Genomic DNA, 23,763 nt, shown 5'->3' on the forward strand with positions numbered 1-23,763 from the left:
TACAGAGATAAGGATGTGTAAGGTGTGAAAACGAGACAAAAGGGATGAAGCTCAAGGAAAATGTAGAATAGATCATTGTTAGCTGGGAGAAGGTAAGATCTCTTTGTCATTACCATATTCACAACACCCAGGAGAAACTCTTAAATTGTGGTATATAGTTCCTCATGTGTCCATGTTTGGATCAAAGAAGTTGAGGAGTTTAAATTAAGGGTTCTGGAGGAACCCAAAAAGAATCAGAGAACATGTCATTGATAAACTCTGTTTACATCCATTATCATTTCCATCACTTCTCTGATGACTGCAAGCAATTTCATTGACTGCACTGCAGTTATTTTGTTTTTCTTCTGAGTGAAACGGACCTGGGCAATCTTCCATATGGCAGAGTAGATGCCAATATCAGTATTTTGGACATTATTTAATTATTCCTGCTGAATTGTTTTGTTTAGACTGCCCTCTTGAGTATAGTACAATTACTTACATTCAGCTTCAGGCAGTGTTTCCATTCATGGCTCATGGGATTCACCAGTTGAAAACTTCTTTGTCGTTGTACAGTAACTATTATCCATTTTACTATGTGTTCAGTCATGAGTCAGTTCCTCTTTTATTCATTCTGTGGAGAATGTGCATTCATTGAATTATAAAATCAATCATAAATGGAAGAAAAAGAGAAATAATTATTTCCTAAACCTGCTGAATAACATAAAAAAACATTATAGCTATTGTTTTCTTTGAATACATGCCAAAATATGAAATCCAGTAGAACTGCTATTGTAACTTTGAACGGATCAAGCCCAAAGATGAAATGAGTTCAGCAAGATCCAGCCATCGCCAACACTTTATACATCTTATAACTACTCAGTTTCTCATTTGCTATGTTATGTGCATTACACAGTCCACCAACATATTCGCACAGAAATAAAACTTCAGCTACATATCTAAATACTCAAAGACCCATTGTTAAATTTATTGCAAATATTGTACAGGACATTTACAATAAGCAATATCACATAAAGTGTTCAGGAAGAAACTGCAGATGCTGGAAAATCGAAGGTACACAAAAATGCTGGAGAAACTCAGCAGGTGCAGCAGCATTTATGGAGCGAAGGAAATAGGTAACGTTTCGGGCCGAAACCCTTCTTCAGACTGATAGGGGGTGGCGGGGAGAAGGAAGGAAAAAGGAGGAGGAGCCTGAGGGTTGGGAGGAGACAGCTCGAGGGCTAAGGAAGGGGAGGAGACAGCAAGGGCTAACAAAATTGGGAGAATTCAATGTTCATGCCCTCCGGATGCAGTCTCCCCAAGCGGAATATGACGTGCTGTTCCTCCAATTTCCAGTGTTGCTCACTGGAGGAGACCCAGGACAGAGAGGTCGGATTGGGAATGGGAGTGCTGAGCCACATAAAGTGTCCTGTTAATAGGTTTTCATCAGCACCAAATGCCTTTGATGCAATGCCTCCAGTCAACACAATGTGTTTTAATTGAAATTACAAGCCATCTTCAGGTTACAAATTCTGACTTAATGACATCTGTACATACAATGAGCTCTCATAATGTAATTAAAGTTAAAAGTTAGACCAATGAACAAATGTTCATTCGCCCACCGGAGACCGATGACACGCCTGCCCGGTAGGCCCAACCCACTCTCCAGAGACCGGGGTCTCGCCCGCCCGGTAGGCCCGACTTGGCCGTTGTGGCAGTGGACTCGCTCTGTGGACCAGCACCCGCCCAGTAGGCCTGACTGGCCCTCGTGGATTCAGTAAGGGAACCCACCTGGAGGGCCGGTTCCTGCACTTACAACAACTGGGACTTGAAAATGGCGCCAAACTGGCGACTCTGTATACTGTCTCAGTGTACCACTGCTATACACTTGTACAATATCTGAGATGCTTATCTAATATGTATCTAAGTGCTTATGTATAGTGATAAGTACTGAACGATATTAAAAAAATGATTTTCACTCTACCTCGGTACATGTGATAAATAAAGTAAATACCATACCATTCCTACAAACAGCAGAACTAGCTTCATCTCTCTCTCAATGTTCAGTAATAGTTCCTTTCCATTAGTCTTATTAGTTTTATGTGCTTTATATGCCATTCTATGGAGGGATGGTTACCATTTCAAGTGGTTTTTGTGTATTCTTTGACTAATGGACAAAACCAACTTCGGAACATTTGTAAAGATGGAAACAGTTCGTTACCTGAGCATGGTCTGTACTCAATGGTTTTGGCTTAGGTTTATAATTTTCACAAGTACCTGTACTGAGATACAATGAACACATTGTTTTGCATGTTATCCAACCAGATCAGATAATGCTATATATAAATACAATCGCCAAACTCAGATAAAATAGGTAGAGCAAAGAGGAAGATAGTTTGTGCAGAATATAGTTCTCAGCACTGTATCAGTTCCATTCACTGAGTTCAATGACCCCAATGGGATAGTAGTGAGGTGACAATACCCTAGCTTATGGAAGGACCATTCAGAAGCCTGCTAATGAAAGGGGAGAAGCTGTTCCTGAGTCTGGTGAGGAATTTGGGTAAAATGTTTCTACTTTCTAATTACACGGAGCTTTGATGAGATATCATTTGGAGTTCTGTCGGCAGATTTGGTCTCCGTTAAGATATACTCAAGTCACTGTCAGTGCATTGTAGATTCAGCAGATAGTTGAGGGTATTATTGTATAAAAAGATGTTGAATTAAAGGCGGCGTGGTGGCACAGCGGTAGAGTTGTTGATCTATCTTTCCCTCTCAACCCCATTCTCCTGCCTTCACCCTGTAACCCTGACACGACTACGGGCGCTGTCTATACGGAGTTTGTACGTTCTCCCTGTGACCATGTAGGTTTTCCCCGAGATCTTCAGTTTCCTCCCACACTCCAAAGGCGTGCAGGTATGTAGGTTAATTGGCTTGGTGTACGTGGAAGTTTTCCCTAGTGTGTGTAGGATAGTGTTAATCTGTGGGGATCACTGGTCAACATGGACTCGGTGGACCGAAGGGCCTGTTTCCACACCGTATCTCTAAATTAAACTAAACTAATTTGCTCTATTCTAACTGAGTTTTGGAAGAAAGGTTTCAAGGTCAGTTCATTGTCACGTACCAATTAAGGTACATCAGAAAGGGAGGAGCTTTTCACCAAGTCATTCAGTGAGAAGGATTGGCAGGATAGAAGCTGCGTCAGATTCCTCTAAATGGAAAGTCTATTAGTCCCAGGACTGTTGACTTTTAAGGATAGAAATGAAAATATTAGTTTGATTCCGCAGGTTGTGTACCTTTGGAATTTTCTGCTTAAGAAGTTCCTGAATATATTCAAGGTTGAGGTTGAAGGATCTTTTGACATCAAAAGTACCAGAGTATTCATGGATTAGGTAGAAGCGTGAATTTGAGACACAAGATTAACCATCTTATTGAGTGGCAGAATGGATTTAAGAAACCACATGACCCACTTCCCTTAGATTTATAGTGAGAGTATGTTGGATTAGCTGAATAATGTTGTTGTCTTTGATAAGTTCTTATGTCCATAAATTATAGGATCAGAATTAGGTCATTCAGCCCATCAAGTCTACTGCACCATTCAATTGTGGCTGATCTATCTTTCCCTCTCAACCCCATTCTCTTGCCTTTGCCCCATAACCTCTGCTCCCGTACTAATCAAGAATCTATCAATATCCGCCTTAAAAATATCCATTGACTTGGCCACCACAGCCTTTTGTGGCAATGAATTCCGCAGACTCACTACCCTCTGTGATCTTCAATGTTGTATGGCAAGCATCTAGGAGGAACTGTTTGCAATTCAGTTCTCAGCGGAGTGTGAGCGGGTGGAGATATGTTTCAATTCCAGTCCAGCACCGCTTGGTGGTGCAATAGCTTGGTGATGCTTCAGAGATCCATGGGTCTGTGAGATCAGTAGCTCGCATGCAGTGTTATTAAAGTACTCTAAATGTAGGGCCTCGGCGCTCACACGGATTTGAATAAGACTCAACCCAAGATTAAATGGGCAGATAGAGGTCTGCTCCATTGCATCTCTAATGGAAGAACGCATTTTCCATAATTCCAATAATTGTATGATTTGTCATGGTTATCATTTACAGTGCCTTACTGCAGCTGTAATTATCAATATTAACATACAAGATGTTAAATATACTTTGCTTAAAAATGAACTCCCAATGATCCAGTTAAGTGCAGGTCAGAGTGAAGCACTGATGCTACTCATGGTTATATCTGAAGCTCAAGTGTACTGTTTCATTTAATTAAGCACTGTGATCGCCCCTGACCTGATGAATGCAGTAAGTAAGTGGGAAACACACCCTACTACCAGTGTAATGTCAATAATAAAATATATTCATTAAAATAGGTATCAGCTTTGAATTCCAATGAATCACTGTTGGACATTGAAATGAGAACTGTGACATATTATTAAAACTTAATATTTTACAAACTAAGGGGGTGTTATGGAAGCTGTTTGGCATTGAAAAAATATGTGAATGATCATTAGTGAGTGAATAAACATCACTGAGTTATTCATTTAATCCAGAGTTTGTTCATCCATATCTTTATACTTATAAAACTCTGATCTTGGATGTGCATTTATTTGTGTGATGTTTGTGTGCGTTTCACATATCCTTGAAAACACGACACGCTAACGGTGAAATTATTACATATTACGATAGAGATTTACGCTGTAAAGTCAAAAATCACCCTATCTGAACATTTTATGCATTATTTCTCGAGTTATTTATGAAAATGTTCACAAATGTGCAGAAACTTGGAAAATAATAACTGCTTTTTCCCTGTGCTTACAGCTGTGACATCACAATGGGATTGTAGCCCTGCTTGCAACATTGTTGCTATCCTAGTTCACTGAGTTCTGCTAGCCCTAGCAAGTGCAAATGCATTTTTTTAACGTCACAGTACACTGAGTTCTGCTAGCTTGCAAGTGCAAATGCATTTTTTTAAAGTTTAAAAATGAGGGAGGGTGCACAAGGCGAAATGAGAAGCCCCTGCGCAGTTGGGTGAGTGATGGAATATTGCGTTGGGGAACGGGTTGCATTGGGGGACCAGGCCTCCCGTGGGGGCTATGGGTGAGTGGTGGAATATTGCGTTGGGGAACGTGTTGCGTTGGGGAACCAGGCCTCCCATGTGACAGGGTCCCAACGGGTCGCACTTGGTCTAGTATAATATATAGAGGGCTGTACTGTCAGAACACTTCAATTATAATGCATCATTAATTATGAAACAAACCTGATTTCTATTTTAGTGCAATGAGTCCTGGTAAGCTATTTGTAGAATGCAAGATTGTTGATCATATGTAGGAAAGAACTGCAGATGCTGGTTTAAATCGAAGGTAGACGCAAAATGCTGGAGTAACTCAGTGGGACAGGCAGCATCTATGGAGAGAAGGAATGGGTGACGTTTCGGGGTTGAGACCTTCAGACTTCAGATCCATTTGTGTATTTCCCTAGCTAAAAAAACACCACCATCCCCAACACCACCCCTGGCAGCGTATATTCCAGACACCCACCACTCTCTGAACTGCAACATCTTCTTTAATCTATGCCCCTCTTACCTTCAACCTATGCCCATTAGTCGTTGACATTTCTGCCCTGGGAAACATGCCATCTCAGGCAACATCCCAATGAATCTTCATGGCTGGCAGAACTGCTGCCTCACAGCATCTGCAATCCGTGTGCAATGGAGCATCTCAAGCAAATTTTGGAAGCTTTGGAATACCCATAAAATCTGTCATGTTCTGGTGTGAGAAAAGGCAGGATGAAAAGTGACTGGATTTTGGAATGCAGTTCCCTGAGATTTATCAATGAAGCAGAAATCCAGGTGACCTGAAACATTAACTGTTTCTCTTTCCGAGATGCTGCCTGACCTGCTGTCTTTGCAGCATTTTTTGTTTTTACCCTACCTCTATTTATGTTGTGCTCTTCCTACTTTAATCAACCATGTTTTGGGAAGTCCAATCATTTGTAAGCTGATATTTTTACAATTATTTTTCTAGGCAATGTTTACTTCCTCACATACTCAGCTCATTACAGACCTAATTGCCTTTCCTCTCTAGCCAATCATTACCGATTTCAATACAAGCATTATATACCTAACAGCTGATTCCTGACTCAAGAATGCGACAGGTCCAACAAACCACAAGACTGTTGTGACAAGTCTATTAGTTATAGTAATTATGTTTTATACAGACACTTTATTATATGGGAAACGAGTTTTTACAACTGTGGCAGTGAATTGTTGATCATTGATGTTATTCAATGTCATATTATCATATTTTCATTCTTATTCAGATGTTGAGATTACACTTCAGCTGGTCACAGTGTCACGGCAGTGGGTTTATGCTTATTCTGGGTTTGCTGTTCTGCTTGTATTGAGGATGCTTGTTATCACAAGCTTTTGCAAACATGACTTTGATGCCTCACAAGCTGTAGTGCTATGTGAATCGCCACAGAGCACAATTACAAGTTGGAGTGAAGTTCAATCTCCCCACAGGAATTTGTCTTAAAGCTACATACTTGGCTCTCATGGTGAACATTTACAGCAAACATGTTTTTACTGCTTTGACTCGATTTATAGCATGTTTTTTGGAATGGAACTTTTTTTTCCCCCTTTTATTCTTATTATGTTTCATTCCGAATGTAACCTTTACTTACAAACTAACCTCCCTGCTCTTGCCATTCAAACTGCATTGCCTCACATGAAGACAGACTCTCCTTTTGAGGGTGGAAGTGCAAAAACAACACAGTGAAATGAAAGAAAGGGAAGGGCAGGTTCTAGCCCAAATTACCAATCTGACATGACCTTTTTATTTAACAAAACTGAAAGTTACAAGTGAGGAATGCAAGTCCTGGTTGAGGACTTGATCTCTCATCTTTCTGGTACAGATGGACTGAGGTAAGGCTGACCCCTGAGTTTGACGATTCAAATATTAAACCTGACCTCACCCTGTTTAAAATTAAATTTGCTGATGAGCTGGTGAGTGAGAGCAATGTACATAATAGAAGATATTTTGTTGTTTTAAATCAGTACTGCCCTTACACAAGATCACCTCAATTGGTAACTTGAGGAAGTATTAAGCTATTTCTATGTCCATTGTATACTCAGATATAAATCTCATTATATTTGTCTGATTTGTTTTGAATCAGTACTGCCCTTACACAAGATCTCAATTGGTACCTTGAGGAAGTATTAAGCTATTTCTATGTCCAACGCATTCTCAGATATAAATGTCATTATGTTTGTCTTTAACATTTCTGTTTCTATTTCTTACAGTTGCTGGATAAGTGTCGAAACACACCTGCTTTATATAGTGCATGCCCCGATTGTTGCAGCTTTGTTGGTAAGAATTTCAGTTCAAAATCCAGTTGCGGGCTACTGTGGTGGTACTTAAAGCAAAGTATTATTATGAACAAATTTTACAAGAAGCACTTCATCATCTCAAAAATAAATATGCCACTTTCCATTGCTAAATAATCCCCTTAATAAATCAGTGTCATTACTATAAACACCATAGTGACTACAATTAGACTTGGAGTTAAAGTTGGGTTTTTAAAAATTGTTTTTGGCTCTTTATATCAATGGAGTAGCGCAAGTGCCAAGATACACTATTGCTGACACCACCAGAATCAGCGAGTTCTCTCCATTACTTAAGTGCCAGTGTCAGGTTTTCGGGCAGGTAGGTTGGTATTGGTGGCATCCTGTATTAGCAACAGACGAGGAAATTTGGGAGAATTGACCAAGCATTCCGAGATTAGGGAGACCCTATCCTTCCTCCAAGCTTCCTCCCTAACCATGGCCACGTTTGGCAGAGGTTCAATCCACAACAGTTCATGTAGGTATGCAAAGTTGGGACTCAGATTATCAGGTCCAATTTCATCGGTCCATTCCAATACATTCCTCAAAATTATGACGGGGGTGGGGGTGAGGAGGGGAAGAACAGCATTGTATTTTCTGAAAGCCTCAGGGTCAATTTATCAGTTCTCTCAAACACATGCCACATTTTTGCTGTCCAATGACACTGATTTATTTCAAAGTAAAATAAAATCAGACTTTCAAAAAATGTTTTGATGAAATACCACATTGACATTAATAGGTGTTTCAATTTTTTTGGTTCTCTGAGCCAAGTTGTCCAACGAAATAAATAATTCTAAAGGAAGGTGTGATGCTTGATGTTTCCAACCACATGGATATTATTTACAGGTTTGTCAGCTTGTGGTTGCCACTCATGAACCTTACAATATATTTTTCAGACGTGCAGTATGTTAGCAGACCAACAAATCATTTTACAAGTTCAGGTTACAGGCAGGAAGTCGTACTCACCAGCAATGGCTATCAGAAATTCCAGCATTAGTTCCTTGTGATTTTCAAACCATAACTTCAGAAATCGTAAGCATTGCACACTTAACCTTTTCATCGGCAACTGCCAGTAGGCAAAGTTCCCTATTGGAAGTATAAATGCATAAAGACATATACTGTATGCTAGGGAACTCAGGCACATTAATAGCAATGTCTTGAAGAAGAGGAGGTGCTGGAGATCTTAAAATGCATAAACATAGCTACATCCCTGAAATCTGATCAAGTATATCCAAGAACATGGTGGTAATCTAGGAAATAAATTGTGGAGTCCCTGAGAGACAATATCTTTATCATTGATAGCCACAAATGTGGGGCCAGAAAAGTGGAGAGTGGACAAGATTGTGCATTTATTTTAAGAAAGGCTGCAATGAAAAGCCTGGCAACTACAGACCAGTGAATCTAACATCAATGGTGGATAAGTTATTGGAGGGGATTCTGAAGCACAGGGTCTACCTGCATTTTGAAAGATTAAGATCATCAGCATGGATTTTTGTGTGGGAAATCATTTCACACGAACTTGATTATTTTAAGAAGTTGCCCAATGTGGCAATGCAGTAGACATTATCTACATGGACCTAAGCAAAGCCTTTGGCAAAGTGCCACATGGTAGGCCTGTCTGGAAGGGTAAATCACCTGGAATCAAAGGAGTTTGATTGATTGAAGGCAGGTAGGAGTCAGAGGGTGATGGTAGAGGGTTGGTTTTCAGTCTGGAGGCCTGTAACAAATTGTGTGCCACAGAAATCAGTACTGGGTCCACCATGGTTCATTATTTATAATAATGATTTGGGTGAGAATGTAGGTGGTATTCTTATAAGTTTGTGGATGACACTATAACTGGTGGCACAATGGACAGTGAAGAAGGTTATCTTTGATTACAATGAGATCTTGATTAACTAGGCCAATGGGCTGAGGAATGGCAGATGGAGTTTAATTCAGCTAAATGTGAAGTGTTGCACTTTACCAAATCAAATCAGGGCTGGACTATTACAATAAATGGTAGGGTCCTGGGGATTGTTGTAGAACAGAGAGACTCAGGGGTGCAGCTACATAGTTCCATGAAAGTGGCAATACAGGTAGACAGGGTGTTGAAGACGGCACTTGGCACATACCATCATCGATCAGGGAATTGAATACAGGAATACAAAGGGCTGGAGTAACACAGGCAGCATCTCTGGAGAACATGGATAGGTGATGTTTTAGTTGGATTGTTATGTCACAGCTATACAAGATTTTGGTAAAACCACATTTGGAGTATTGTGCACAGTTCTGGTCATCCTGCTACAGGAAGGATGTCATTAAACTGAAAAAGATGCGACAGATCTTTATGAGGATGTTACTGAGTCTAGATGGTTTAGGTTATATGGGGAAGTTGGATATGCAGGGACCTTTTTTCCCTAGAGCATAGATGGGTGAAGGGTGACCTTGTAGATGTTTATAAAATGATGAAGAGCATAGATAAAGTGAATATCCACAATCTTTTCCTTGGGTTATGGGAGTCTATAATTAGAGGACATAGGTTTAAAGTGACCGAGGAAAGATTTAAAAGGGACTTGAGGGGCAATGTTTTCACCCAGAGGGTGGTGCTTATATGGAAGGAGCTGCCAGACATAGTGATTGAGGTGGGTACATTTACCTGGACAGGTACATGGATGGAAAAGGTTTGGGGGGATGTGGGCCAAGCAAAGACAAATGGATCTAATTTGGTTAGTCAACTTGGTTGGCATGGGCAAATTAGGCCAAAGGGCTTGTTTCCATGCTCAGTAAAGAGAACCATGGAAAAATAAGAAGACCGAGAAGGACAAGACCATATCAATAGTCAGCAGAAAAGGAATATGGAAAGGCTTATACAAACATATGATAAATGAATAGATGCTTCAAGAAGGACTGGGAGAAGAGCAAAACTAGTACTTTGATGAAGAATGGCAGTGATGGTTAACAATATTTTATAGAGGCAGTAAAATGAATGGGCATAGTCCTATTTAGAATAGCTATTTATTTGATTATTTAATTTCAGGCTTTTTTGTTCAAACAAGCCATGCAGATGCCACGTCTACCATGATTACAAAAACAACATTTACAGTTTTTTGGATAGTTAGGGAGATACAAAATGCTATCTATCTATATATTACTAAAAGTCTGTTCTTGACCGGTTTTGGCCATCTGTGCTGCGATTTCCGAGAGAATGCCGTCACCTACGGCCGTCATTTTTGGCCACCTTGCTCAGAGCCCCCCTCCGCCACATGTGGGCTGAGGATTTTTCTCGTTGATTAAAAATGACAGAGATATTAATGTTTTTACAAAATTCCCCATTCTCTCTGCTGCCCCCGCTGCGGCAGGGGGGAGGGACTATAAAACCAGGGAGTGGTGTGCCACACAGTCTCTTCAAGATGGAGGAAGGCAGAGGGTCACGTTTCTCTGAGCTGTGAATAACACTGAACACATGTCTACTCAAATGTAAGTGTCCTTAGTGGTTCTAAAATGCTTGCAGAATGTGTCTATTGGTTCTAAAATGTTTGCAAAACGTGTCTCTTTTGGTTCTACAATGCTTGCAAAAAAATGTCTATTGGTTCTAAAGCTTGCAAAAAAATGTCTATTGGTTCTAAAGCTTTCAAAAATTGTCTATTGGTTCTAAAGCTTGCAAAAGGTGTCTCCATTGGTTCTAAAGCTTGCAAAAAATGTCTCTATTGGTTCTAAAGCTTGCAAAAAAATGTATTGGTTCTAAAGCTTGCAAAAAGTGTCTCTATTGGTTCTAAAGCTTGCAAAAAATGTCTATTGGTTCTAAAGCTTGCAAAAAAAATGTGTCTATTGGTTCTAAAGCTTGCAAAAAAATGTCTATTGGTTCTAAAGCATGCAAAAAAAAGTCTATTGGTTCTAAAGCTTGCAAAAAAATGTCTATTGGTTCTAAAGCTTGCAAAAATATGTCTATTGGTTCTAAAGCTTGCAAAAATATGTCTATTGGTTCTAAAGCTTGCAAAAAATGTCTATTGGTTCTAAAGCTTGCAAAAATATATCTATTGGTTCTAAAGCTTGCAAAAAACGTCTATTGGTTCTAAAGCTTGCAAAAAAAGTCTATTGGTTCTAAAGCTTGCAAAAAATGTCTATTGGTTCTAAAGCTTACAAAAAAAAGTTGGTTCTAAAGCTTGCAAAAAGTGTCACTATTGGTTCTAAAGCTTGCAACAAAATGACTATTGGTTCTATAGTTTGGGTGTGGCTTGAAGTTGAAAGGCACTACACTGCAAATGATGGCTTGGGTGTGGCTTGAAGTTGAAAGACACGATTTACTGCAAATGGTGGCTTGGGTGCTTTGGCTTGAAGTTAAAAGGCAAGTTAAAAGGCTACTGTAAATGCACTTACTTCCTTTTTGCACACTATATTGATTTTAGATAAAACGCTACCGCTTACGGCTGTGATTTTTGGCCATCTTAGTCCCCCTCCGCTGAGCAGGTGCAGAGAATTCTTCCCATCAATGAAAAATAAAAGTGTTATTAGTTTTTTTTTAAATGTTGAGAATCTCACTCTTGTCAATCACTCCATGAAAGCCACACCTTTTCCAGTGGTGGGGGGGTTATAAATCCCGGAATGTGGGTGTGGCTCAGTCTCTGCAAGATGGAGGTGGGAGAGGTCACGACTCGCTGTCTTTAGTGGCTTTGCATCCTACTTCAAATGGTATGAAACTGCACGAATCTGGTGGCCTTGCACCCTACTAGAAGTGGTAAGAAACTGCACTTGAATTTGGTGGCCTGATACCCTGCTTGAAATAGAATTTCAAGGATTAGCTGTGAGTCAACTACCAGCCCACCAGCCATGAGTGAGTGAGTTGCCAGCACAACAGGCTTGATTGACTGAGACGCCAGCCCAAGAATCCATTTGGCGCACAATTTGCATACTAGCCCTCTGGAAACCAGTCCCTTCAGTCCACAACACCCATACTAGCGCTCCAGAAAGCCCCCCCCCCCCCCCCCCAAACTGGCCATCAATATTAGAATTGGTGGAGAGGTGGAATATTGCGTTGGATGACCAGCCCTCCTGTGTGATGCTGGGACCCAACGGGTCCCACTTCGTCTAGTTATGCATATAAATGAACTTTAATTTCCCCCTGTGGCCCATAATCTGGTCAATAGTTCTGCAGTAGGGTCTTGTCCTCTGATATACCTTGTTAGTATTCCTATGCATGCATAGGATTTCATTACTAGTCTATTGTTTGATGTGTTTCCAAAACTAGGAATGTTATCCATTTAGTCTTACTTTTTTGTCATCAAATATGCGTGAGCCTGTACCATCCCATTCTCCAAACTGCGTTAGCTGCATCTAATTGTGCCACACCAGCACAAGATGCACTAAAGCACAAGATGCACTTTTAGCATCCTTTGTTGCTCTATCTGCAATGTATTTGACCTCCTCTGTCTCTTTTCGACATGACTAGTCGCATCATCCCTACTCCAATGTCATTCCTCTGCTCTCCAACTCGGTGAGATCTGCTTATCCTTTTACTTATCCAGCCATAATCTGAGGATTTCAACAATGGCTTTTCTTTCCACTTCATCAGCCTATTATCACTGGAAACCTCCACAGATCAATCCTTTGCAGAGATGGTTCATGATGTGAAACCTTGCAAAATCAGGGCTGCTGAGTAAAATATCCCCAGCCACAGATTTTAATGGACAAAGATGAAAGACATTCAATTATGAGGGAATGCATGAACTGCAGCAGAGACAGAAATCCATCCCTGTCTTCAACTCTTTGGAAAATATGTGATTCATCAGCACCAAACATTTCTTGGTGTGAAGAAAATAATCTGCTAATAATCTATTTAATGCAAAATGATTGAGATATAGGTGATGTACATGAAATGCCTTTAAAGCCATGGGCAATAAAAATAATTTTGAAGAATAGGGGCGAGAGAGACAACAGAATAAAACGTTGGGCTGCCCCTTTTAAAATTTATAATCCATAACATTTAGTCTCTAATTCTTTTTGATATGGGTTTTGCAAGTAAAAAATTGCAAGTTAAATAAAAAGGAAATAAATAAATAATATTTTTAAATAACGGTGACTAGGACTGCCACTGACTGGAATTGAATTCCAGTGATTTGAATCATAAAGGTAATTTCGGGAGGTTCACAGAGCATCTTTGCACACATGGAAAATGAGTACAAACGTCTGCCAATCTAACAGATCACTGCACAGATAACATCTCAGAGTACTATTCATTTTACATTTCGAAGGTTAAAGAAGGGTTCTCTTAGTTTGATGAGAAAAAGTACAAAATAGATATCAAGTGCTCTGTCATTTAAAATATTAAACTTCAATAAAATGGTTTAAAATAGTTTAAAAACTCAAAGCACTGAAGAAAATATTATTGATTATATTAATAATCAATTAATTACACACACCATGTGAAATGGACAAATGAACAATTCTGATTTGTGCACTTTTAATAGACTAACCAATCAGATGAGCACCTGGAAAAAATCGATGTGGTCACAGGGAGAAAGTACAAACTCCAAACAGACTGCACCTTTAGTCAGGATCGAACCCAGGTCTCAAGCACTGTACTCAACTGCTGCGTCACTGTGCCACCCAAACACTGAAATGATCTCAGCCTTTGGATAGAATTGGAAGAGTGCGCACTCAAATAGCATCATGTAGCATGGAAACAGGTCCTTTGACTCAACTCTTCCAAACCAACCAAGTTGGCATAACAGGCTAGTCCCATTTGCTCGTGTTTGGCCCATATTCCTCCAAACATTCCCTATCAATGTACCTGACTTTTAAATGTTATTATTGTATCTGCCTCAACTATTTCTTCTGGCAGCTTGTTCCATATATCCACTATCTGCTGTAAGAAAAAGTTGTTCCTCAGATTCCAGTTAAATCATTCTTATCTCACCTTAATAATTAGTCACTTTATTCAAGAGAGAGATCGAAGAGCATCCAAGAAGTTTAGAGTGTAAATGCAAAAAAATAACATTAAACACAAGGCATGAACAAACCACAAGGATTCATATAAACTCAGGCTATATGCAGCCACCTGGGAAAAAGACACTGTGCATTCACCGCATCTATTCCCACCATGATTTAATACACCTTTAAAATATTAACTCTCAGCCCCTTGCGCTCCAAGGAATAAAGTCTTAGCCTTCCCAACTTCTCCCTGTAGCTCAGAACTTCATGTCCTGGCAGCATCTTCATAAATCCTCCCTGCAATCTTTCCATCTTAACAGTATCTTTCCTACAGCAGGGTGACCAAAACTGAACACAATACCCCAAGTGCAGCCTCACCAATGTCTTGTACATCTGTGACATAACATTCCAACTTCTATTGGACTTGCGAGTGATGCCACATTCCATAAATAAATTAAGAAAATAACCTGTGCCAAAGATCCCTCTGCCTGAGTTTATATGAATCCTTGTGGTTTGTTCATGCCTTTTGTTTAATGTTATTTTTTTGCATTTACACTCTAAACTTCTTGGATGCTCTTGGATCTCGCTCTTGGATCTCTCTCTTGAATAAAGTGACTAATTATTAATAGATAAACAATACAAATTTGTTGGAGATGCAATTTTTATTTAATCAAAATCTTAAATCATGAAGGATATCCATTCAATCTATCACAGGCCTTCCACAGACCATCCACAGTATACGGTGGATTCTGCCGGGCTCAGTACAAGGAATGTTATCCAAAATTTCACCATGATCTGTAAAGGTCATGGAGCAAGAGACGACTCCTGTAATTGTCACAGTAAAGGTTTTGAAATATTGTTTATCAATTATCATAGAAAGATTAAACGAGAACTTGCCTTTTGAAGTTTGATCTTTATTTTATGAGAAGTTGAAGTGAGGGATTATGTGAAGAGCCCACCAGCCCACATGCACGTCTATCTTCAGAGCAACTGTACAGTGGCTTGCAAAAGTATTCATACCCCTTGATCTTTTCCACATTTTGTCACGTTACAACCACAAACGTAAATGTATTTTATTGGGATTTTATGTGATAGACCAACACAAAGTGGTGCATAATTGTGAAGTGGAAGGAAAATGATACATGGTTTTCAAATTTTTTTCCAAATTTTGAAAATGCACTATGTAAGCCTCCTGCTGTATGATGAAAAGGAAATATCCATTCTGTTGGCTGCTTCCATCAGCAATCTCTTGAGAGATAATAACAGAAGCATGTGGCTGTGGCAAACTGCAAACGGGACTTCTTATTGCTTTTTTTTCAACAATCTTCTTCTGCAAATAGCTAAAGCCTCGATTCACTGATTGCAGCTACCCTCATGTCAGTTATGACCCAGAGACCGAGGCAGAGATTGAGTGAAGACTGTTCTTTGTGCTGAAATCAGTTGCTAAAAACGTAATCAACTTAAAAGATACTGCTCCCATTAGGAATACAGTAGATGAATATCTGCATAATAATTTACTGATATACATTGCACACTACGATGAATGTAGGCTTTTAGTGCGGTCATATAAAAGACACCTTGCATAACATTAGTGAACAGCGGGTGAATAACCAATCATTTATTGTCCCACTTATGGGACTATAGAGAATGACAAAGCAGCACAAGCAGTGTCAGTTGTGCTATCACATAATCGGTTCTCTAAGCCCAAACTGAAAGCAACACAAACCTCTGTTACTTTATTTTAAAAGTAACTCACATATCTTGTTCACAAACTTCCCATACAATCGTGCAGAGCTAGCTGCCGAGACAAAGGCTGCACCAACCATCACTCGTGAATTTGAGTAAATAGGTGCCTCTTCAGCCGCCTGAAGAATAGGCAAAGTTGGCACTATTAAATTTCATGTTACCTCATCCTTAAAATTGTAAGAGGCATCTACTGATAAAACCCTAAGTCTTATCAGCTGCAAATGTTGCATGTCATCTAAAAACTCGATGACACAATGCCCTTTGATCCGAGTAGGGCAGCATTAGCTTCCACCACTGGCTTTGTTTTCAAAACACCAGATATATCTGTGCCTCGTATGTATAGATATGGCAAAGTATGCATCTTCAAGATCGATTCTCTGAATCAGCTAAATCATCCATCTCAAACTGGGTAACCAAACACATGATCAGATTAGCCAAACCCTAACCTGATTTGGCATGCTCAACGTTTCTGCAATCTTGAGAAATATCAGAAATATACCCCTCTTGTTCTTGGGCAGACTACTCATCCTCTGCGAGCTGTCACTGATTCCACTTGGAACCACCATTCCTTTATAGACCATAAGGACTGAATTTTTTTGGCTTCTCTTGCCGCGGAAGATGCATTATCTAGTTATTCATTCATTTCACTGATGACATATAATCAGAATCTTATGACTAGAGCTGAAACACAGTATCCACTTGATGTGGGAATACGAGTTCCCTGTCAACTCTTGACTATTAGAGTCACCACGACTCCTCAGCATTCTTCCTCAGAGTGGAAATTAGCAAAATACAAGCCTGAACCAGGAATCGCTTTGCAGTCCTCTGACTGAAACCACCTGTCTGAGTCGCCAGTGTGCGCAACGCAGTCTCTTCGACCAGCCACTCAATCAGGAATACTGGTATTGAGAGCCTACAGAATATTATATATACATTTTTCATTCACAACATGAACCTGCAGGTCAGATAAAAATATGATATGCCAGACCGGCTTCCTGCTGGTAGCTACCTATCCCAGAGAGGATGGCAATGATGTTTCCAACGAACTGGCAACTCCACTAACTGAGCAGAAATTAAAACGTGTTGGGGGAGACTTCAACTACTTCACTTTACTAAACTGCCTGATAACCTCAATCTCAGATGTTGAGGCAATGCTTCCCTGGTCAATATGACCCATATGGCCAAGATGGTCTACCTTGAACCAGGGTAACCAAGCTGTTCCACTTGGAACTTACAGAGGTTACTATGTAATGCACCCTGCCAATGTCTCTGCATCAACCTGATCTTCTCCAGAGACAGTGAAAAGATACTAGACAGCCCATGCTGCCAGTAAATCCAAACCTGGGCTGACAGACTGCTCCATTTCAGAGTTTTACGGAGGTTAATAAAGAGACCTTACCTGCCAGTGTCTCTGAACCCGGGTCGACCTGCTTGTTGGAGCTTCAGTGAAGTTCCATTGCAGACCCTGTCTGACCACATCTACAGCCCCCACGCTTGCCAACAGCTCGTTTCCGGAGCTCAAAAGTGATATTGCTGTGCAAGGCACGCCTGCCAGCACTCCCGAGCCGAATGGGACAGACTACTTCTTTGACCTACAAGCCTTGCTGGAGCATTATTGTACAGGCCACGCTACCAGTTTATTCCCAGCCTGGTTAGACAGGCTGCTCCTTTGGCCAGCTGCTCCTACGGAGCCTCAACGGGACTCACTGGACAGGTCACGCCTGCCATTACTGCAAGTTTGTTTCATCAAGCTGTTCTTGCGAGGCCAGCTAGTGACTCCCGACTTCTCCTATCTGGAGCTTCAATGGCGATTCCTGCTCCTTGATTACAGGTTGAAAGCCCGCCAGAATACTGGAGCTTTACCCACATAGAATGGTACTTCACCCCCACAGCCGCCTTAAATTCCCCCTGCAAGTCTTCAACTTGCTACATAAAGTTCTCTCTGAAGAGATACTATGCAGGCTGCACGTTACTGGCACTGCAAAAAAAGGAGCCATTTTGGGAATGATATCATGCCTTATAGCATTTTGCGAAGGCAGTAGCCCCAACTGGGTATTACAGAGAAGTGATAATGCAATTTCCTGCACTTCAGATAGGTGAGCCCATCTACTGACTTGCAAAAGCCGAAATGACTCCAGAACGGTTATTGGACCTGCTGACATAATTTCCTTGCCTACATATCATCACTGGGATATCCCAACTGATGAAATTGACGTATGAAACATCCATCCCTTCTGGAGCCTCAACGGAGTATTATAGGGGAGGAAATAAAGCGCAACCCTGAACCAGGTGTTGCCTCCTCAGGCCTCTGGACCCATATGTCCTGGTCGAGCTGGTATCCCATAATCGGAGTCACCTCTCTCCGATACTCCCCTCATCAGAGTGGGAGGAATACTGCAACCCTGAGCCACGCTGATGCTGCTGGCCAGTTCCTCCTGTAGTGGCTTGTCCGTCCTCACCGGCCATTGCTATTTTTAAGAGCATGAGCTCCCACGGCTCCACAGCGTTCCGATATCTCGGCCGCGCCGGCCATTGCTATTTTAGAATGGGAGCCCCCGCGGCTACATAGCGTTCCGATATCTCGGCCGCGCCGGCCATTGCTATTTTAGAATGGGAGCCCCCGCGGCTACATAGCGTTCCGATATCTCGGCCGCGCCGGCCATTGCTATTTTAGAATGGGAGCTCCCGCGGCTACATAGCGTTCAGCTCTGCTGCTATTTTTTATCCCACCTCCAAGATGGCCGCTGCACAATCTGTGCCAACTTCTCCGGGCCCACTGCCCCCGTTTTCCAAGCAGCGGACCGTTCCTGAGAGAAAATGTTTCTCTTACCTGTCGGAGCAGTTTCGAACTGCTCGGATTCTCGCGCCATGCGTCGACGTATTGACGCGCATGCGGGCTGACGGGCTCTTCACGTAGTCACTCACGTGACTTCGATATATAATTGTTGCCCAAGTAACATTCTTCTATGGATCATTAGATAAGACTATATTTTATTTGGCTGAGCATGCCTATCATGGATAACCATAGAACTGTTCCAGAGCCGCTGCCTGAAAAAAGCACTGAACATAACAAAGGACAGATTGCACCCACTCCGCACACATCTAGATCTCCTGCCATCAGGAAAGAGATACCGCAGCATCAAAGCCCGGACAACCAGACTGCTAAACAGCTTCCTTCCACAGGCTGTGAGGCTGCTAAACAGTCATTCCACCTGATTCTGCTGCTTTTGCACTGACAATTTAATAACTGGCACTGAGTAATAACTCTGGCACTGGCTCAGGTCACTTAAATCAGCTGCCCTGGACATTTTATGACTTTTTTTTTTTAAATTGTATTTTAATGTTGCTTTTTTACCTGCACTTTTTTTTAAACTATTCGTACTGTTTTTTTTAATCAGGAACTGGATTGTTTTTATTTATGTGTGAAATGTTTAAGTTTTTATGTGCGATGCTCCGGTATTCCCTGAGAAACGTCTTCTCATTTTGCACTGTACAATTTGTTGCTTTGCATGATGACAATAAAGAATGATGATGATATTTGTGGGTTTGAGGGATAATATCTTTCTTTTCATTTAATTCTAAAGTTTTAAATTGGTGTTGGGATGAGTTGAGGAGTTGGTTCATGAGGTTGTAATAATAATATTATTGCATTTGCATCTGTACACATTTGGAAATCTTAATATCGCACTTCTGTTAAACTGTACCCGTTTTATTTATTTCAGTCAGTAAAGCTATTTCATACCTTTACAAGTGTTGAAGATTTCACTGTTGTTTAACTGATGGAGATTTGTCATTCACAGGTGAACTTATTCTTCTTGCTCAACATAGTTCGTGTCTTGGTGACAAAGTTGAGAGACACTCACCGCACTGAATCCAATATGTACATGAAGGCCGTCAGAGCAACTTTAATACTTGTACCTCTGTTGGGAATTCAATTTGTTATTATTCCTTGGAGACCAGAAAACCGACTTGCTGGAGAAATTTACGACTATATTATGCATATATTTGTCCATTACCAGGTATGCTGCTGGGCAGTTTAAATATATGTTCTGAGCATGTTGAATGTAATTTAGTTCTCTTCAGTAATCTTTCACTTATATGGACCAGAACCATTTAGGAAAAGCAAACATTATCTCACCAAGCATTTACTCCCTTTAAGTATCAGGAATGCTTGAAAATGGACAAAATGCTGGAGTAACTCAGCGGGACAGGCAGCATCTCGAGATAAGGAATGTGAGATGTTTTGAGTCGAAACCCTTCTTTAGACTGATATCAGGGGAGCAGGAAATAGATAGATAAGGAAGTCTAAGCTGTGAAAACAGGACAAAGGAAATGATCAAGGAAAATGTAGAATAGATCATTGTTACCTGGGAAAAGGTAACACAAAGCAACCAGAGATAAAATGTAGTCCGACACAATAAGACTGCTCGATGAACTGGGGATGGGAGGGATGGAGAGAGAGGGAAAGCAAGGGTTGCTTGAAGTTTGAGGTCAATGTTCATACTGCTGGGTGTAGGCTGCCCATGCGAAATATGAGGTTCTGTTCCTCCAATTTGCACTGACAGTGGAGGAGGCCTGGGACAGGAAGGTCTGTATGCGAAAGGGAGGGGGAGTTAAAGTGTTTAGCAACCGGGATATCAGGTAGGTCTAGGCAGATTGAGTGGAAATGTTCAGCAAAACGATCGCCGAGCCTATGCTTTTGCATTGCCACACATTCAAGAGTGTTACTTGCAGGCATAATCGTTCCATAATTCCACAGTAGAAACAAAACATTTTTTTTTTTAAAACACCACAGGAACTGGTCCTCGGTTGACAATGTCTGTGCCAAACATGATGCCAAACTAAACGCATGTCTTCTTTAAATGTTGCCCCTTGCACCATAAAGCTGCCCTCTTTGACTATTCTGCCCTGGGAAAGAGGTTCTGACTGTTTACCCTATCTATGCCTCTCATCATTTTATATACTTCTATCAGGTCTCCCCACACCCAGAGCTGATAAAGGGGATATGCTCCCTTTAAATCATAACGTTCTATAAGTATCTGTGACCAATACCATTACAGATAAATGACGAGACACACAGAAAGCTGGAGTAACTCAGCGGAACAGGCAACTTTTCTCCAGAGATGCTGCCTGTCCCGCTGAGTTACTTCAGCTATTTGTGCCTACCTTTGGTTTAAACCAGTATCTGCAGTTCCTTCCTACACAAATAAATGATGAGCTTCATTTACATCTTCTGGGAATATATTGTGATATTTTTGCAGATATTTTACTCGGCACAATGTTAAAACAAACAGCTGTTCCTCATACTTGACTTCCATTGCTCAAGGCTGATCAGCATTTACTGCATATTAATTTGTATACATTATTTTCTTCCTCAGGGTTTGCTGGTGGCCACCATATTTTGCTTCTTTAATGGAGAGGTAAGCACAAAATTGGAACTAAAGCTATATCGGTGTGCATCACGCAATTGATATCCACACCGAGTTAAATGGTACTTTCATGCAATGAAATGAAGAATGCCAATGCAGTGAGAGAGGATGTCAGTATAAATGGGAGAATCTGAACATCTAACCCACCTAGACAGATTAACCCAATATTCTGGAGTGTCCTCTGAGATGATCTTACAGATGAAATGTTGAGGTGAGCCTTCAGTTGATCGTCAAGCCTGCGCTTTTGCATTGCAACACATTGAGTGTAAAAGATCATATTGTGGTTTTTTTTGGAAAAGAGCAGGATGGTTATCCCTGTTTTCGTGATGGATATCTAATGCTTAATTAACATCATAGAAAGAGATGATATTCTTGTTTGTATGGACCTGCTGTGTGCAGATTGACTCTTCCAGTGGCCTTGTACAGAAGAAGATATCCATAGGCACGTTTAGATTGCATCTGCAGCTTAAAAACACTTAAAAAGTTTAACTGCATGGCTTAACAATTGTATTTGGATGTGCTTATATTGTACCTTAACGCATAAAACTCGACAAACTGGCAAGGGGAACTATGCCTTTTTATTGAGATTGTCCAAGGACATTGATAACTCAGAAAGTTTTAGGTGATTGAAGGAAGTGAAGGAACTGATTCTTTTGAATGCATCCTTTTTTAGTGCGTCACGTGGAATTTCACTATTTGAAGCCTCTATACATTCATTATACACCAGGAGTGCAAAACATAGCAAGCAACACAGGAAAGGTGACGCATCAGCGAATGTGGCCTCTCTTATGATAACTGAAGTTCTTAGTAGTTTGAAACAAATAAAAATGAGGTAAATAATGGTGATTTGCAAAATAGCTAGTGTTTGAACTGACCTCATTTATATGCTGTAGACAGGTTTTAACTTTGGCCATTGAGAATGGTCACTGACTATGTCCCTGTGCCATTGTTTGCTCGGAAGGCGACAACACAACTGCCTGAGATAAACACTAAATGCTGGAGTAACTCAGCGGGAAGGCAGCATCTCTGGAGAATGAAGAAGGGGCCCGACCGGAAATATCGCCCATTCCTTCTCTCCAGAGATGCTGCTTGTTATGCTGAGTCACTTCATCATTTTGTATCTATTTTCGGTTTAAACCAACATCTGCAGTTTCTTCCTAAACACAACTGCCTTCACTAACTATATCAGAAGCCGGTCCATATGCCCAAGCTTAAGAACCATTCATCTCATATCTCAAAGGAATTATCTTAAAAGCAAACAATAGACTAAAACGAGATGGCTAAAGTGATTTAATGAGAGTGCAAATGGAATGACAGAAAGCAATATCCCTTCCAAAGACTGAGCTGGGGGCAAGTGGCATGCTGGTAATGCCCCTGTCCCACTTAGGAAACCTGAACGTAAACCTCTGGAGACCTTGCGCCCCACCCAAGGTTTCCGTGAGGTTCCCGGAGGTTTCCGTGAGGTTCCTGGAGGTTTTGGTCACTCTCCCTAATGGTCGAAGTGGTTTCCATGTGGTCAAGGCTTCTTCTATGTTCCTGCGATTATTTCAACAAAACCAAAACCGGCCTCGACTAAAAATAGGTTGTCGTTTGGTCGAAGCCAGTGGAGTGGCGTCGCTATTTACCTACAGGCAGCCAAAGGCAATCTCCTTCGCGACCGGCAATTTTGATTGGCTCGTTGGCGTTTTCAGCAAAGATCCTGGAGGATCTTTGGTTTTCAGGACCTACAGATCCGCCGGAAGGTAAAATGGCCGCTAACTTTATTAAACTTCTTAAAACTGTCGCCACTCCTTCTCCCCCCCCCCCGCCCCTTCTCCCCCCCCTTCCCGCACCCCTTCTCTATCCTTCGCTCCCCTTCTTTCCTCTTCTCTCCCTCCTTCCCGCGCTCTCTAAAGGACTTACCATGCTCCGTGGCAGTCGTTTACATTCCTCTTCATCACACACACAGCGCTTCTCCGCTGTCCCTGGCCCCCACCTTCGCGATGTGTGTGTGTGTGTGTGTGTGTGTGTGTGTGTGTGTGTGTGTGTGTGTGTGTGTGTGTGTGTGTGTGTGTGTGTGTGTGTGTGTGTGTGTGTGTGTGTGTGTGTGTGTGTGTGTGTGTGTGTGTGTGTGTGTGTGTGTGTGTGTCGTAGCAAAGATCCTGTAGAATCTTTGGTTAGTAAATGCAGCTCACGCTTCGGTCGAGGCTTTCCAGGCGAGTGACCAAAACCCCTGGCGACTCGTGGAAACCTTGGGTGGGGCGCAAGGTCTCCGGAGGTTTCCGTTCAGGTTTCATAAGTGGGACAGGGGCATAAATCTTCTTGCACCTTGCAAGGTGAG

The 23,763-nt window shown here is 41.2% G+C and overlaps 1 protein-coding gene across 2 annotated transcripts in view; it reads left to right on the forward strand.

Annotated features, from left to right (window-relative positions):
* The window catches only part of calcr (calcitonin receptor), a 194,631-nt gene that overhangs the window by 160,202 nt on the left and 10,666 nt on the right, over positions 1–23,763 (forward strand). For both annotated transcript variants that reach the window (XM_055662731.1, XM_055662721.1), the window contains exons 10-12: positions 7,282–7,348; positions 19,815–20,033; positions 21,393–21,434. In XM_055662731.1, the coding sequence (XP_055518706.1) occupies positions 7,282–7,348; positions 19,815–20,033; positions 21,393–21,434 (328 nt within the window). The remainder of the gene's footprint in view (positions 1–7,281; positions 7,349–19,814; positions 20,034–21,392; positions 21,435–23,763) is intronic.

The sequence above is a fragment of the Leucoraja erinacea genome, chromosome 2, assembly GCF_028641065.1.
Source record: "Leucoraja erinacea ecotype New England chromosome 2, Leri_hhj_1, whole genome shotgun sequence".
Classification (NCBI taxonomy): domain Eukaryota; kingdom Metazoa; phylum Chordata; class Chondrichthyes; order Rajiformes; family Rajidae; genus Leucoraja; species Leucoraja erinaceus.